Source organism: Eleginops maclovinus, chromosome 7 (assembly GCF_036324505.1).
Source record: "Eleginops maclovinus isolate JMC-PN-2008 ecotype Puerto Natales chromosome 7, JC_Emac_rtc_rv5, whole genome shotgun sequence".
Taxonomy (NCBI): Eukaryota; Metazoa; Chordata; class Actinopteri; order Perciformes; family Eleginopidae; genus Eleginops; species Eleginops maclovinus.
Genome location: NC_086355.1, coordinates 10,575,668 through 10,594,488, shown reverse-complemented (window position 1 = coordinate 10,594,488; position 18,821 = coordinate 10,575,668). Strand labels below are relative to the sequence as shown.

Here is an 18,821-nt window from a genome sequence, read left to right as displayed (position 1 = left end):
CCATGCACACACACACATGCAGCGCCACGCCCCTCTCTCTCTCTCTTAAAGGGATGGGCGATCTGCCTCTGTATGACCCTTATAGCAGAACACCAGATATTACACACAGTGTTAAGAGAGGGAAATGTTGCTTTACGAATTCCAACACTTAATAATGTCACCTTGATTCCAATTTCAGATACCTGTATTTGCCTAACTGAATTCGTTTATAGAGAGAAAAACATTTTGACTAAAAGTTGACTAAAATGTAATGAATTTTCATCGACTAAAACTGGACTAAAACGTTTTGAGTTGTCGTCGACTAAAACTAGACTAAAACTATGAAGGATAAAAAGGACAAAAATGTAACTAAAACTAATAACCATTTTCCGTCCAAAGACTAAGACTAAATCTAAAATAGCTGCCAAAATTAACACTGCTTGCTTGTGAGGCATAGCAACAGTAACTAAGATAGATAGAACCGGAGGATGAAACCCTCTTTATTTGTCACATACATGCACACAGCAGAGCACACACAGTGAAATTGGTCCTCTGCATTTAACCCATCCTAGTACTAGGAGCAGTGGGCAGCTATTGTGCAGCGCCCGGGGAGCAATGGGGAGGGGGGATTGAAGGTGTCCAGTGCCTTGCTCAAGGGCACCACAGCAGGGCCTAGGAGGTGAACTGGGACCTCTCCAAGTACCAGTCCACTTTCCATATTTTTTCAAGTCTGTTCGGGGACTTGAACCGGCGACCCTACAATTCCCAGTCCAAGCCCCCTACTTACTGAGCCACTGCTGGACTGGAAGAGGGAGTGAGGCTATTTGAATGCACTGCTAATTAAGACCTGATGGTGGATGTTGGAAACCACAGTCCTGCACACGTTTCCCGTAACATTCCTGTATGGGAGACTATAAAAGTTAAATACTGTTATCAGCTCAACTGATTACGTGTCCAAAATGAGTTCTTTGCTGTAAAGTTTTATTACATAATTTTAGGGCAACCAACATGCAGAGGGAGAGCTCAAGATGTTAAAGTTACTGCATTTTCGATGAATTTTTAAATAACTTTTCTTTTTTATTCTGACGCCAAAATACAAGTTAAGGATTTCTAAAGTTCAATTTGGAATTTGAATGGACTTTTGTCTTTTTTGCAGGTGAACATCTCCGGGTATGTCCTCAGGGAAACACATGTTGCACCCAGGAAATGGAGGACACATTTGGCCAGCAGAGCAAACAGGACTTTGAGAATCTTGTTGATGAAATTAGTCATGAATTGAGAAGCACCTTTGTTTCCAGACATAAAAGATTTGACGGTAAGTCAATTTATATTTCTCGCTCAATGCTTCATACTGACTATTCTTCCTACTTGTCTCTTTTTTTTCTCCATAGAACAAAATGCTGCTAAAAGGAAAATCAAAGGATTTTGAATATATGTTTTAATTTACAAAGGTTCACTGTTCGTAGTGCTTTAGCTGTCCTCCCTTTAAGAGGAGACATATTTGATTTGAAAATCACTTAATATGCCTTGTAGTGGAGAACCCTCTTGTTAGATTAGACAAACATGGCTTCTTGCACAGCAGAGTGACAGCTTGAGCAGCAGCTCAGAGCCAAACTCTGCATTATTACGGCTTTTTGGTGGTCCTCTTCTCTGTGTGATCTTGTCAAAGCCCTATGGTGACTGTCTTGACAGACACACATCCACTGAGCTACTGCTATGGGAGTGGATGTATTCTACTCATTACTAAACAAAGACCCACTCTACCTCTCCACCTGTCCCTGTTGGTAATCCTCCAATTTCTAAAAGTGAATGGCAGGACAAAATCTTTCATTGGAAAATACAGTAATATTGTCTTTTTGTTTAAATAGAGGAATAATGGTAATACTTTCTTAAAACCCATTTACATTTAACCTTGACATATACCGTACACAAGCCCCTAACTTTAAAACCCCAGATCAAATGTTGCTTTTTGTAGTTGATAAAGGTTGAGTTTTCCAGTTGAGATCATGAAAAAATGGCAAAGCTCCATCCATGTAACCATCAAGCTTCTGCAACCATGTGTGTAATGATGGGTGATTCAACAGTGCCAGTACAAGCACCCTTTATTTATTATTGAACCCTCTAAAGTAGTGGATACAAAGTGATTTACAGCTGGAAGAAAATAGAAATGGAGAAACCACAAGTATAATATTTAAAAAGCAGAAAGAAAAAGGCTTTTGGTGTTTGCTGAGACTCTGGCGGGAAGCTACAGTAGTCCTCAGTGGAGGAGCAGCAAAGAAAAAGCTGACTCATCAAAAATAAAAGGGTATTGTATGCCCAACACATACAGGTACTGTAGCATCGAGATTGATAGAGGTTTGCATTTGATAATAAAATCCAGTTCATTTATTTAATAGCATATAGATTACATTTAATGCATAATCTTGTCTTCCTGTGACATGGTTTGCATATACAGTAAAATAGAAAACAAGCTTCCTGTTTCATATCGAAGCACTTGCACATAAACAACATAAATCAAAGTTGGAATGGCATTAGCATATCAGGCATCTCATAACTGTACTTCTGTTGACATTTTTCTGCTCTGTATTTTAAATCTATTTGCTCGCTTGTCATCTGCAGAATTTAAATTGCAAAACGGCAATCTCTCTGAAAATGGAGAAGACTAGGGGCCATGAATCTAGAATTACCTTTGAATTCAAAATTGGTGCTGGGTAGTAATTGTACTGCCAGTGTACAGCTGAGACTACTGAGCTGATGGTGCACAACATCAGACTAATAACGCAACATTGACTTATACGACCCTATCATCATGTTTTATCAGGTGTTTGACTCGCATAAAAGGCAACGCACGTTTTCTTTTTATATCAGAATACTGTGGTCAGTCAGCAGTGGCGGAACCTTTAGAATATTTGAAATAATTTCCTACGGCTTATCTTAATGCATTTCAATGAGACTTTTAAGTCAAAAATAAACTACTGTGACATAATGCACACTATGTGTCAGCAGCTCTGTGTGCCTTAAACCATTCATAGCATGGTGCTTGATCTATAAGCATACTTTGATATAAATATCTTAATCCAAAGTTATTATAATTTGGTCCAAACGTTGGAGGGTTAAGCATAGAATTTCATATTCGGCTATTTTAATATGTCCAATGTCAACATTTGAACAATGCCTGAGTGATTAATAGTGCAATCTAATACTCCCTGGTCAATACCTTGCTCATATTTTTCAAATTGTCCCACATATTATGTGAAACAAGTAGCCTACTATTCGGTTACAGATGCCACTCTCAAATGATTGAACATTGCCCAGAAACCCAATGTCACAACGCCCGACTGATGTCTCCATGTTTTTGTTTTCCAGGAATATTCACTTATTTAGCACACGTGTGTTTCCTGGAAGCATGCATAAATAAATAATTGCTATTTTGATCTGCTCCTGTCAGGGTAGTGGCTGTCATAGGGAGGGCTACAGTGAGGGAGGAAATGGGGTTTGTCCAGGAGCACTTAGATGCATGACTCCAGGCACCCCTGTTCCTCTTGGGGTTTGCTGCCATTCTCCATAATTTCATCAGCGTCAAAGCAGATGCCATTTTCGGGTTTCTGCTCTGTAGCCCTCTGCTGTCTGGAGACTTTGAGTCTGCTGAGGGCCTCTACTGACCAGCCGCTGGGGAAATCTAAAATATTGATTGCTGGATTTGAATTCCACCCTTATCTCTTCGCGTCATTAATTGAATCTGAGTGCTGAGAGTCGTGTGGTTTTAAGCCGGAGACATTAGCTGAAATTGAACCAGCCAGCCAAAAACCTTTAAGCGTTTTGAGCACAATAAGTATATCATAAGACTTGTCCTTTCCTTGACTCCATGTTACTTATATAACAATGTTTTTTTCTTCATAACACAGCGTTACTAAAACCATTGTGACAGCCTTAATTATGATTTTGAACACAGTTAACAGTACCAATCATTTACATGCTCTTTACCATCTATTTAGCACCTGGCTCTGGGATCCCACCTACACGGGTCAGTGTATGTGTGTATTCTCTTCTCTTTATGAAGAGTTTGTGATGAGTTTTACAGAAGCTGACAGTAGCCGGCCAGCCCACGCATACCTGACACAACAGCCTATGTGTCACAGTGAGAGGGCACAGTCTCGACTATGCCAAGATCATCAGAGCACAAATACAGAAATACCCACAACAATACATGCACTGTACAGCTGTGTGAATCTGAGAACGAAGCTGAATCATCTGGGGAAAAAAATTGTGGCAAACGTATTTTTGCCTGTTCTATAATAAATTCAATTGCACCTTTCAACACAAGGCAATTTTAAATGCTTTGAAGGCATTTAGATAAGGTGCAACAGAAACACATCATCAAATGACATTAAAATAATTTTAGAAACATTCTTCAAAATCAGAATACAAATAAAACAATGCATATTGTTTTCCTATTCCTTAGGAAAACATTTGCTCAGAGAAATTACATAAAAGGCTGGCACAGAGCTTTTTTCCCCTGCGCGTTAAACACTAAGTCACGGTTCTTAATTGCTAATCAATTGTTGACCCTCCTCTGACCATGAACACCATGGTGCTGGGTAGCCAAACAGAATATTAATGTGGTTCACCCTTCACAATTGATCTTTTTGGAGTAACTGACTCGCACTGTTATTTCTCGTCAGAAGTTTCCTGGCAGGGTATTAAGAAAATATTAGGCGGAGGGCACAAAATGGCATCAGTTTTTACTGCACACTAAAACAACAGCACAAGAAATGTCACCAATTCAGGTCTTACTAATGAACAACAGCAGACAATGGTTTGTTTTTACCTATTGTCTTTATTTGTTGGGGGGGATTCTGCGGCTAATGTACCCAAAATATGGTCTATACTCTGTTTAAAGCCACAGTCGCATTTGTTGCTGATAGCATATGCTTATTTTGTACAATTCATGATAGATCTTTGACCGTTTTTAAGGTAAAACGCATGTAATAAATACGCTGGAATGAAATGACTTTGTCTGGCGAAGTTATCCCAGTTTATTTGGGCTGTATCGACTGCATATGGGTCCATTTTTAATTTTTAGAATGTGGCAAATGTGTGTATCATATAGCTCCTGCCTCAGCAGCCATTGTTAATGTGCCTTTGAGCAAAGCACTTAACCTGAAATAACTCCTCCAAAGCTTCCAACCACAATAGGCTGCACTGTGTTGGCCAGGTGTGGATGTGTTTGAGATGAATGTGGAGCTGGGCAGTGCTGAAAAGGCCATGCTTGCTCAGCAAAACTCTTGTTTAGTTAAGTCTATTGGACTCTCCAGTTGGAGAGAGTAAAGGTAGTATCAAACGAGAGGCCACAGTATCTCTTGTTCACTACATTATTTTATATGAACATGTTTGTGACTGTAATCCTTGTATTGAAATGTATAAGAAATCCTTCAGCATGGAAATATACATTGTTACAGCAAAAGTGGCAATAAAATGCAACAAAATAAAGAGAGAAAGCTAACATAGCTATCATTGTAGAGACAAGCACATGTTAGTAAACAAAAACAGGTATACATCCATGGCTAAAAAAAGCCTTTTAAAAGCAAATAGTCTTGATTGTTTGCCAACATTTGTGATCCAGCATATTTGGTACCTCTTGAAATAGAATCTAGTTAGATGATATGACATTAGAACTGTTATTTTCTTGATTCACTTGCAGACTATTCACCTTTTTAATATACCAGCTGTGATTTTTACATGAAAGCCTCTCCTTTTAACTGCCACTGTGTGACTCACAATTGGCAGGCTAAAAGAATTAACACTTGAAAATGGAGACAGAAAAGGTCAGCCTGTCATGTTCTGTACACTAGCATAGCACTCAGAGCGGCCCTCTGCACACTAGTGCCTCCTGTCAGACCAATCAGGTATCCATTTGTGATTGACATGTGCAATTAGAAGTGTTCCTTTTGGCAGCACAATTGCTAGTTTCATGTACAGGCATAAGAGCTTTGATGTGTGTGTTGCGTTATGAGGTTCCAATAATCACACAGACAGAGATGGGCTCCCTCTGTGACTGGCTGAACAAGACACTGAGTGGCTCTGCTTGAGATAAAGGAGTGTTTATTCTTCAGCATGAAGGCTAAGCAGCTCATTTGCAACTCGTGCATTTCGTTAAGATAGCGTCACTGATACATTACAGATTTGTTTACAAAGACGACATCTAACAAATCATTTGAAAAATATCTTTGTACTGATTTCATTACGTTTATTTGATCATGGAAATAAAATACAATGCTTCTCTGAAAATAAAATATCGTAACATTTTCAATACTTACGCACATTATCTACCAAAGACTTCAACAGTTGAGCCTCTTTTGTCAGTCCCTTAAGCAGTTTCTGATTTTATATACAATAAATGATGTCAATCTAACCAGTTCATGCATTTCCTTCTGCAAAAAGTCTTTAAATTGGAAGAATTCTTAAAAATGCATAAAATAATCACATTCAGAAGCCCAAGTCAGACATCCTGAAGCTCAACAAACCAACTAACATGAAATTTGTTTTTATTCATATTCACATTTCCCCCAAAAGACCTCTTCCAAGGCCAGTACAGAGTTATCCGTGACATGTTCAAACAAACTATGATTTTCCTCCCCACATCCTCAAAACTAAACAATGAATGTTTACTGGTTTATGTTAACTGTTTTAGGTCTCTCTGATTTGGAGCTGGGTATTTAACAAACACCTCTTTACGTTTTGGTAAAGCCTTTCATAAATATGCCTGTATAACATGTGCATTAATGAAGACTATTGGTCCTCTGCACTAATGTATCCCTTGCCTCGTATACATTTGTAATTATATGGATGTTTCTGTATAAATGTACTAATGAATGGGCCTTGAGCTGTGACTATTAAACACTATTGGGGCTAGATGATTGTTTAATATGTAATATTACAATATTATATTGAAAAATCCTTTCAGCAAATTAAGGCTTTAGTCCCTAGACCTAATGAATTGATTTTGATTACGCTGTAAGATTCATGATACATCAGTATTTTTGCTCTTAAATGAAATCAATATTTTCCTAACGTTTGACTTTTTTTATTTACAATAGTGAGATTATATACATGAAACTGGATTTATTAGGATTTTTTAGAGGTAGGTGATCATCAGTCCAATCGATCTCGGCAGTCCTTAGTTATAAATAATTGGATGATTGCGGCAGCTCCTATGTGTGAATTGAAGTCTTGTGATGTAAAGAAACTTAAACATTGTATATTAGCAGAAAGCAAGACAATGTGCAGGAGTTGTTCCAGTGGTTTAAAAATATTCTCCCTACATCCTGGATATGTTCATCTCCATTCAACACTAAATGAGTAGAGAGTGCATCCTTCAATTGCATTTCTGTCAACTGTATTCATTTCTGCCAGAGTGTTCACAAAAATCTCTATCTGGACGGATTTCCACTGGGTTTTTAGAGGACGCAGCTTTCATGAATGAAGGTGAACCAATTGTATGCTTGTTCCTGAGTTTTGCAGCAATTACACAGCCTCGTTGTATTGATGCATAAATTGCTCCCCTCCGGGTCCCTGTTGAACCTTAAGCTACCTACTGTATGGATTTTGACTGAGACAGGTTCACACACATTTTGATAATTCCATCTCGAAAATCATCCTGCTATTTCTATTCAAGTACTTAAGATGCAAACTGTGTTTTTAAGCGAACATTTTCTAAAGAAAACATTGACATTGACTTTTAACCCACAGACTATGTGATTAAATACGAGATTTAGGTGTTGATTGCAGCCTGATATGCTTATGATTACTATGTTTGTACACAAATATCTCTTAACAGATTTCTGCTTGCACTGATGTCAAATATGGACCTGGAAGCCTTGCCACAGTTTCCTCACCACTGTTTTTTTTCATGAAAGAGTGTAATTACTCAACTGAAAAAAAGGAAATTGTGGTCGGAAACCAACCCTTTTTTATCCTCCTAAGTTATGGCTGGTCACAGTTCAGGAGTCTTTGCAGTAATTAATTCTGCTGCCCACTTCCCATGAGGGTCCTCACAATGGACGCCATCCTATTCACACTTACCTCTGTTATTTGCTTTATCTTTCCTGTCGTCTCCAGAAACGGTGGTCTGACAGACAACTTCCCTTTTTCTCTAGATTATAGTAGGAGTGCATTGTTTATAGATTTCTCAAATTGAGACTTATACTGGCATCTCTGACATCCAGGAGAGCATCCATCATGAGGTTTCTGTAAGAGCAAGCAGCTGTGGAATCACAGAATCGCAGGCTTTCTCAAAAAGAAAGCCTCTGTGTAAACTCTGCACAGCTCTGTGCGCACATTGAGGCATCGAAGTCAAACTGAGCTTTATCAGCGAAATGTAATGAACTCTTTGCTAGGTGGGAGTATTTAAATTTCCCGTCCAGCATTTTAGCATCATTATCCTCTATTTGCAGCACTGTAGCCATTTTTTTTCGGACAGACTTCTTAATTACTAAGATGTGTTGAGGATTTATGTGAGCTTTCCTGATAATTTTAGTCTCTGACATTTCAATAAATTCACTATTGTATAATATAACCCGCTCATGAATTTTCCCTAATTAGATTAAGTTGTCTGTTTTAACTCCGTACATTATTCACTGAATTATACTAAGCTCATCCATAATGAATTTATTCAATGTAATCACTCCAAAACAGAGCTTAGAATTATATCAACTACACTTGCCATATTAACAATAAATCTACCTTAATTGCATCTGTTATATTCACACAATACTTCCACAGACATAATGTATTGGACACAAAACCTGACTGCATTAAGATGACTTCTTTTTTCTAATATGCACATTTGTTTTGGGTGAAAATAGTTTTGAAGCTGTCAGACTATTTTCATCACTAGCAGCGCATCTCTGACACACAAATTAATCCTCGTTTTTTATTTATGTAAAGAACTTCTCACTGCAGTCTTTCATTTACTCTCAAGAATTACTCTGACCAACATCACAAGTCCTGCATATTGTATGTGCTACTAAAAGAAAAAGACATATCTTCTTCAGATAGCAGGAAACGTGTGTGAGAGTAACACTAATTTAATCAGATCCCCAGAGGATGTCTTACACTTAACACACTGGTACCTTTCATGAAACGTACTAATGAACAGTAATTAATTGTGATAAGAATAGAGAGAGCTATTTTTTAACAAGCATGTTGAATTGGATAATCAGAATTATCCTGCTGGCTAACACTGGCACGTGTACAGATCAATGTGCACTGTCCTTTAAATGATACAAACAATGAAAATGAAATGAGAAGCAGTTTGAGGCCGAAAAGATGTATGCAGGGAGTTGAATCTAGCATTTCTCCTGTGGAAAATGTGACCTTTACCCTGCTTGTTGCAGCTAAAAATACATTTGTCTCAATCACGTAATAACATTATGAAACATCATGTGCTCTACTACCTTGCAGATCAGGCACATTTTTCATATTTGACTTTCTGTTGGTTTCACAAAATGGACAGCTCTTGATATAGCTAACCAGATGTGATTTAGGGTAGCATTATGTCTCTACTGCTGTAATTTGTAATTTTACCTGCATTGCAGAGCACTTATAGCCACTTCAAATCCATTACAGCTGTGTCAGTGCCATTCTGATAAATGACTAATGGCTTGGTCATTTAATCTAGCTTCTGTGAATTGTTGTACAGATTTAGGCCATGATGATTGAAATATACAAAGATGGCAGTTACTGTAAAATGCAGAAACAAATCACTCGTATTAACAAGGTTCATGGTATCAATAGCGCTTACTGAGAAAACCCACGCTCTCATTATTTTTAATGATTCCCACCTATTCATTTTGTTTTACTACTGGCTTTGTTACACACTTTTTTTTCACTCAGCATTCAACCGGAGTGAATTATTAACACAACTCTCAAAAGTCTTTTAGAGTTTTTCAGATCATCGGTTTTTGTTTTGCGGCCAGAAACTTTTTCATTCAGTCCCTCAGCTCTCATCAACCCTGGTCCAGATCTAGAGCAGGCAGCTGCACTCTCTGATAAACACACTATACATGACAAGGCGAGCACCAAGCAGAAGGCAAAAAAAAGTTGGTGACTGTCGGGTCAACATAGCCTTTCACTTCACGTTTCCATCAGGGGTTAGCAGAGACTAAAACAAAACAAAGGAGTATTGGAATCTGTGTGTGACTTTTTGTCCTTTACCAGGCTTCAAGGGAATACTAATGTCTTCTAAAAAGTGTTAATCAGCGACAGTTTGATGTTCAGCGCATCGACTTAATGAAGTAATAATATGTCAATGATGTATTTACAGCTTTCCACATCTCCGAGTGGCCAAAATCAAAAAATTCTGATGTAAAACATTGAAAAGCACATATTGTCCAATAAAAGACAATCACCGTATCCAATACTATTCAGGGTTTTGTCTAAACCGGTTAACAGCACGCTGCGCCCTCTTACTTTTGGCGTTTGCCCTCATACCAAAATGCTGACTCGGTCTTTTGGCCGGAATTGACATTAGCGCCCTCATGCTATATTTTTCTACAAAAACCCTGCTATTTGAATCTCCTCTTTGCAGTTTGATATTTTGCTTTGCAGTTAAATAATGTAAGGTTTGAAATCCTTTTTATATTTTAATCTTGGTTCTTGTACCCCAAGACTATCATTATGGATAGCAGATGGTCAGAAATATTATCATCTCATCCCAATTTGTGGTGAGTTAAAGAGGCCATGAGTCAAACAACAGGTGTTGCTTGAAAATCAGAATGCAGAAAAGCAGAAAGTCTTACAAATAAATAAAATATACTTTTTTGACTTTATCTTTTGCTGTTGCAAGCAAAAGGCTTTCAGCAACGTATTATATGCTTTCTATTGAGGGGCAGGAATATGTTTTGGGTTTACAGGTGAAATATGGACAATACAGACCTCATGCACTGCAAACACAGAACTTATTGCTTTCCAGCAATATATATGAGGAAGGTTCACATTGCAACGTCAAAAATGAACCCACCAAGCTGTGATGCTTCAAAATGAAACTGACATCAGAAGCCCTAATTGATTTTTTTGGTGACAGCATTGCAATCAACATGCTTCTATTTTGAGCAGCCTTCTATCTTCTAATCAGACACAGTTAATGTAATTTTGCTGGATTTGTTTTTCCATCAGGGGATGTTCACAGTGCATCTCATAAACCATGTCTATGTATGCCATGTACAGTATAATCTCTACCCCAACACGTGTTGCACATGAAAGAAAATATGGCATTAACACTTTTTTCTTTTCTTTTTATTCCAGAATTCTTCCTGGAGCTACTGGAAAACACGGAGAGGTCCCTGAATGAGATGTTTGTGAGGACTTACGGCAAGCCTTACATGCAGAACTCAGAGGTCTTTGAGAACCTGTTTGCAGAGCTGAAGCGCTATTACACAGGAGGAAATGTTAACCTGGAGGAAATGCTTAATGACTTTTGGTCGCGGCTACTGGAGCGTATGTTCACGCTGCTCAACTCCCAGTACGTCATCACTGAGGACTATCTGGAGTGTATCAGTAAGTACACCGACCAGCTGAAGCCCTTTGGAGACGTGCCCAGGAAACTCAAGGCTCAGGTTACCCGGGCATTCATCGCTGCACGCACATTTGTCCAAGGGCTCTCTGTTGGCCGGGAGGTGGCCCAGAGAGTGTCCAAGGTAACAGCGTTCACCACTTTGAATGAGTTTGACTGGATAATAAAACACCCAATCAACTGCTGTTATTTACTATCCTTAAACAAAACCATGTTTATTAGATCGCACTTTCGTTCTGTTTGAATATAGTGTTGAGATTTTCACAAGCTCTTCTTTGGTGTTTCTACCTTGACAGCAAGCTCACTTTTCCCTCTGGTTTTGAACTGAAAACAAGTTCCTCACAGATACTTTACTGACAAACGTGTGCTCTTTTTCTGCATGTCTTCAGGAAGCTTAGGGCTTGAGGCAGCTTGTTCAGGTGCTGTCTAGAAAACAATTGTCGAAAGGTCCGTGTATTGCTCAGGAGAAATGCCCACGCAATGAAAAAGTAGAGAAAATAAATGTTGTGCCATAACTGTTTATTGCTCTATTTCTTAACATTTGTTCACCCAGTGTACAGAAGCCATTAATCATGCTCTAGCCTTGGTATTCTGTTTGTTGCGATGTAATCTTATTGCCGCCTTTGCAGTGTATCATACTGCTCTGGGAGTGCGTGTAGTTTTGAACATGTACAAAGTAAGATTAAAGGAAAAGCAAGAGGCTAAGGCTGGGCTTTAGTCACACTTAACAACAACAGGGCTGTACACACCATCTTAAGGGCTGAGAGAAGCACTATGACAAGGACTACACTGCAACAATCCCCAACCACCCTGGTGTCTTTTCACTCTATTGATATCAGTATCAGTGGATTATCAAATATTTATAGATCTGCTGTACTGTATACACCGAAGGCTCTGAAAGTATAATACCACTCAATCATTGTAAACAGAAAGAAAGACACTAAGGAGCAGACGAAGAAATATAAAATGTGTTTTCTTGCAGCTACACCATAGTGCACTCGTTGAACTTTAAACTTATCCCTTCACTATGTGTATCAGTTCCTCCCTCCCCAGTAGTCTGCCACGGAGGATGTGATGTTAGTATGCGTTTACTGAGTTACACTCTGCGTTTCTCACAAGCCAGCATGTCCCAGCCTCACCTCTTGACATTTCAGTGCGACCTGAGATCCAGGTCATGTGTCTGGGACCGCAGCCCTTTGATCCCCAGGGTATAAACTCATCCTGAGGGATTGGGTGTAAGCATAATGGAATAAGACACGCTGATGGAGAAGTCTGTGGCACAGTGCCTCTTAAGATGTGACATCCAAGTTTATTGCGGCCCTGATATGTATTGAATTAAAGAAGATGATGTAGGACTTTATTGCTTTTCACAGCTTTAGAGACAAAACACGAAACCCGGCGGAGCTTTGAAGAAGCAGAAAGTCATGTTTGGAGTCTGTCTCTCACAAACAAAGCTCATAGTTATCCCAGATAATTACCGCTACAGCAACAGTACATCTGCTTCTGTTTATCAGAAGTGATTCAAGTTTTATAATCAACTGTCTGGTTAGTGATACTTTTGTGAAACATTTTAGCTAAAAACTTGTTTTTACTGAATGCACTCACTGTAGTAGGCTTGACATTCAATAAGCAAAATGTAAACAACGTTACAAAATCGTGCAGTCTTTTCATTATAACCACAGTGACCGTTAATGGGCTGCATCTGTAATTACAACTCTGTAATATTGAAATATTATATTTTGCAGAATGTTTCCTGTGTACATACCACAGGAGGGATACTTCATTCTATCAGTCACTTGAATGCAGTCACTTCTATTTCTACTTCTACAAATATAATGTAACTTATGATATAAATAATTCATACCTCCTAAGGTCCTCTACTGTATACCAGCTGAGAAAAGCATCTTGTCCATTTGTTGAGGCTGCCCTACACCTGTCTTATGTGTGATTTGTCTTTTTCTTATTTTCTCTTATTTTCTTATAATTTTTTTTTTCAAATATCCACCGACTACAGCTGAGACAAAATGTTACTGCCCGACTTTCATCTCATTCAAGGGAGTGGACCCTTGTCTCAGTCAGACTTATATTTGATTTCTGAGATTTTATCATCACTTGTTCCAAAAGCTTTTCTTGATTATGACTTTTTATCTTTTTAGTTGTCCCATTCTGCAACAGCCACAGATACCTGATAGTATCTTTTTTTTTTGTCAGGATTTTATTTCAGTCAGACAACTCACGTGTTTCATTAATATGTTTATTAGAAACTGTATATAGTTTGAGATGGCGTCTAGGCTCGGGCCTCATCACTCCACATATTAAAATAGAACATTGAGTGATGATTAGATAACTAGCCCCCGAGCCTACAGGTGGAAGCTGGGGAGGCAGCAGCATTAGCGAGGCAGAGGTAGGCAGATCCAACAGCTTAAATAGAGCGCCAGATTTAGGAGACTATGTTTGGTTGGTTGCAAGAGTGACGAGGGGCGTTATGTGCGATTGTATCATTGGTGCTCGAGTTGACTGCCTGAACTAGCTCGTAGGCTTCGCCCCATTTATCAATTGCTGTCTAATAGTGAGGAATATCCAACAGATGTTGAAAAAAAACATTACCCATCTTAGCTTTTTTATAATAAGGAATATAGCAGTACATGTTGACAGGTTGATTTGAAAGTTATATACCTTTTGCTTAAGGGTTTTTTTGCAGGCTACATGTCATCTCCAAACAGTTAGGTGTATTTAGCCACCACAAATGGGGCGAAGTCTGTGAGCTAGTTCAGGCAGTGAAATCGAACACCAATGATACATTTACATATTTGTCCCTCTTACAACCAATCAAACACATTCTCCTAAGCCTGACGCTCTATTTAAGCTGCCAGAACTGCCTGCGTCTGCCTTGCTAATGCTGCTGCTGCTTCCACATTGCTGCTGCTCATCTGCCCCGCCACCACCCTAGCTTCCCGAGTAGGCTCAGGGGATAGTTATTTAATCATCACTTAATGTTATATGTAAATATGTGGAGTGACTCAAACTACAGTATATGCTATTCTAATAAACATCAACGGAACAAGTGAGTTGTCTGACTGAAGTGTATATTTAATTGTTGCTAAATCATATAAAGTTTAATTCTGCAGCATAAAAGACAAGCATGACGACAGTAGCTAATACATTGAAATTAAATACTCTGGGCTACTTGTGGCGGCTTTTACTTAGAGACATGACCAACGTCTGATTGGTTGCTTGAAACAAAAACACAGCAACTCTGTAGGTTGATCTGCTTTAAAGGTATGAACAGAAACTTTTGCCTGCGTCGCTGTGTGATCAGGTTAATAGGTTTCAAAGGGATGGAAAGTAGACTCCCTATCATGCTGTGATAATGCACTTACATTGGGCTTTTCAGAAGCAAACTAAATGTTTTCCTTGTCATTGTGGCGCTGAAGATAATCATCAAGAAAAAAAAAAAAATGTTGTTGATTTGTGCGCAAAGGTAGGACAAGGTTTATTTAGCAGAAGCTTTTGCACAAAGCAAATCAAGCTGAGTAATGTAAGAGTGTCCTCAAGCCCATTAGCTGCAACCCAGGAGCTTCAATTTCAAACATTTTGACAGAGCTCCAGAGTGCAAGTATTTCAGTGTGCAGGATAAGAATGTTGAGTGCCGCCTGCTCTTAAGAAATTATGTAATTACATCAGCTTTACAAGGTCACACAGTCCAGTTTGTATTTGCTATCTGAAATGTCACCATACTAGCTTACACGTAGCAAAGCAGACAATCACTGAGAAGTTGTTGCAGTTTGTTCACAAAAGTCTAGACATGAGGACTGAATCTAAATCAGCAAACCCCACTGTTCACCGGAGTCATGCCAGTCGAGTCAATTTTATATACAAAAAACATACAGATGCTTGGTTTGAATAAGCACCATACGTTCAATGTGCCACATTAAGCTGCAAAGTAACTCCAATTTGTGCTCTGGTGGTGTAATAGAAAAAGGAAACTTGCTTTTTTTTATTAACAAAGCAACATTCTATGAAGTAAATACTCAATTAGTGTCACAACCGATTGTCAAACTTATTCATTATGTTGTTTTCCACATTCTGCAAATTAATTATGAATTAAATTGTGGCTAATTAATACATTTAAATTCCACCCACTAAAATAATCCTGTGATTTTGATTGAAACATCTTGAATGTGCCTCCACATGTCATAATTATGGCTTTAGAACTGAGGCACATCTGAAAGTGGAAGCTCCTAAACGCATCATAAGCAAGACATCTGCTTTTGTATTGATCATATGTCAAGAAATACATTATTTAGTTTCAGCATTTCTAAATCAATTTCTGTAACAGTCCTACATTTTACAGGTGCCTCGAATATATGTGATGGATGTTTACTGCAGAGATTCGACTACAGCCCTCTCCATTACTATTGTACTTCATTATTTATTCATTAATCCAGCTCTGCAACACAATGGTCAATTTAATGTTTTGCCTGTATAAGCATTATTGCTTGTAAAGTCTTCTTTCTACATTGATGTGGAGATTTTGGATTTTGGAGAGGAGGTTTTCTGTTGAAACACACTGAAGAATTAATGTCAGCTTATGTACGGCTTATCTTTTCTAAATATCTGCTATTTATTTGTTGGATCTTTGTATTTCCTGTTGAGCTGGATGAGGGATAAAACCTTACTGCCCTCCTCAAACTGCGCCTGTCACACAATACCAATGATTTCCTTTATGGGAATAAACAACCGACAAAGATGAAGGAAATGTATGAAAGCTAGATTGACTGATGAGTGAGCAAATTAATATTTATTATAGTGTAATTTTTGACATTTAAATGTGGGATTAAATTAAATGACAATGATCATACACACACGGTAATTGACAGCTCACAAGGAGGTTTAAGAGCCTTGTCTCGGCTCGTACGGCATTTCTGAACATGCTAACTTATATCTTTGACAAATAACAAAATGTTTTTGTTTTTTTTTGTGAGTTTTTGGTGCTAATGACAGCTGTCACACTCTGTTCCTGCAGGTAAGCAGCACTCCAGCATGTATTCGGGCACTCACCAAGATGCTGTACTGCCCCTTTTGTCAGGGCATGCCAGCAGTTAAACCCTGTAAGAACTACTGCCTGAATGTCATGAAGGGCTGCCTGGCAAATCAGGCTGATCTGGATCCAGAGTGGAACCTGTACATCGGTAAGTCTTATCAAGCGTCGCTCCCGCCGTTTTACACCTAACTGCCGCTGCTGTTGGGTTATTTCCCATCAGACCCATTACATGGTTTTTGTGTTTATGCTTTGGTGTGTGGCTCTGCACTGTAGTGAAATGGCTCTAATGGATGTGGTGGATTTGGGGGAAAAACATCAGATTAGCACTCTCAATAATGAAGGCCTTGTTTCAATTTCCACGTTCTCCCTTGTGTAACAGCTACAACTATTTATTGTTTTACACAGAGCTGCATTTGAAAACCACACTGTAGCCATCAAGTAACATGAATTACTTACAAACAGTTTGAACTGTGCTGAAGCCAAATCATCTTTTTAGCTGCATGTCTTTGACCAACAAAATACTATGAACAATAAACTCAAAGCCGTTTAAAGGATGAAAAGCGGGTTGTTGATGTTCTGACTGGCAATAGCTGAAATACCTTTTACATTAGGGATTCATTGGAGTCAATTTAATATCAGAGAAAGTGCTTGGTGTGTTTTTTTAAACCTTTTGTCTTTCAGGCTTGTTGAACAGTAAGCTTTTCTGTTTCAAACATTGGTGTACTTTAAGGCTGTTGTTTTGCTGTCATAAAGAAGGGATCTTATTATATGACGTGTATTGAAAACCCACTAAATGTATAGCACTGAAAGATATCTACTTATAAATCTTAATTTATATAGTTCTGTTTCCCTGATCTGGCAGGTTACATTTCACAGTTAGTTATTGCTTGAAGGATAACAATAAGTTTGCCTTTCTTTTCTTTCGTAAGATTAGATATTCACCTATAAGCATTAACAATGTATTAAATGGTCTGATATTATACATGAAATGTTAAAATATGATTCAGGTCAACATGTTTATGTTGTAAGTCTGCAGGATAACAGAAACAGGAGTGTTATGTTGTCTAGTTTGACTTTCTATCTTAGGAGAGGTTACAGCTGGTGCTGTGTTGTTATCACGTTTTGACAAAATCATTTCCATTGACACACATTGGGCCTAAAAAAAGCTGCATAAAAAGCTGCTATATTAGTCATTCTTCTATCAGCGTTTGAAACATTTTTATTCATGGGATTCTGCTCTCCTGCTGGGCTAAATGGGGACTTGTTATAGGGCAGAAGTTCACAGCGCCGAGTGTCAAGTTTTGTGAGGAGAAGTTCAATTGAAACTTCTTCAGCTCAGAGACAAAAAGTACAAACATGAGTGCAATATTTATATATTTATTCAATGATGCATAGGATGTCTAACATAGATGAAACGTGTTGTCATTTACATGTTAGAAACATCCAATGGGGTTGATCTAAAGTGGTGAAAATTAAAATGTTAAACATTGAAATCCCACCACTGAACATGAATGTTGTAATGTGTTTTTTAATCATCCTGCATCGTGGATGTTTACAAAAATGTATCCAATCAAACATGATATTGGGTAACAAGCTAATCCGTCCCATCATATAAAACCTACTGAAGCTTTTTGGTTTATTAGCAGAGCAATATCACGGGGCAGAGAGGTGCTTTTCCGTTTCCAGAAGAGAGTGGTGGAGATCTTATTTAATAATTACTTCTCATCCTCCACCTCCTGATCCATAATTGCAAGTTGAGGATTCTCCCAAAGCGAATGCTCGCATATCAAGCTCACTTATCAAATCCCTGAGAGATTTGATCACAACCCCCTTGAAAGTATTCCCCTACACACATACTCTGTTTCACTGGAAAAATGTCACAAACAATAACAGATACGAAATTGACTCTAAATTTGTTTCACTGAGACCTAAGGCTGAGACTTAACACTCACAGCAACAGATACCTCCCCATCGATCCACTGTGCAATAACCAACAAATACCAACTTACACATCCAGCAGATTCTAAGCATTGGAGGATTTTACCTTCATGTTTACTATCCTTCAAGCTAATGTTTGGTCCGTTTGTTTGTGTTGTTGTTGTTGTACTTTGGCTTGCTTAATGTTCCGTGCTTATCACATATCCATCGTTATCTTTGGCACTCGTCCATTTTACAGTGTGCATGTCGTGTACAACCAGCTTGTGAAGGCGCGTGACCTTGGAGCAG

At 38.4% G+C, this 18,821-nt stretch overlaps 1 protein-coding gene across 2 annotated transcripts in view; it reads left to right on the top strand.

Annotated features, from left to right (window-relative positions):
- Positions 1-18,821, top strand: part of gpc6b (glypican 6b) — a 69,563-nt gene that overhangs the window by 16,649 nt on the left and 34,093 nt on the right. For both annotated transcript variants that reach the window (XM_063887486.1, XM_063887485.1), the window contains exons 2-4: positions 1,136-1,294; positions 11,284-11,675; positions 16,578-16,743. In XM_063887486.1, coding sequence (XP_063743556.1) covers positions 1,136-1,294; positions 11,284-11,675; positions 16,578-16,743 — 717 coding nt within the window. The remainder of the gene's footprint in view (positions 1-1,135; positions 1,295-11,283; positions 11,676-16,577; positions 16,744-18,821) is intronic.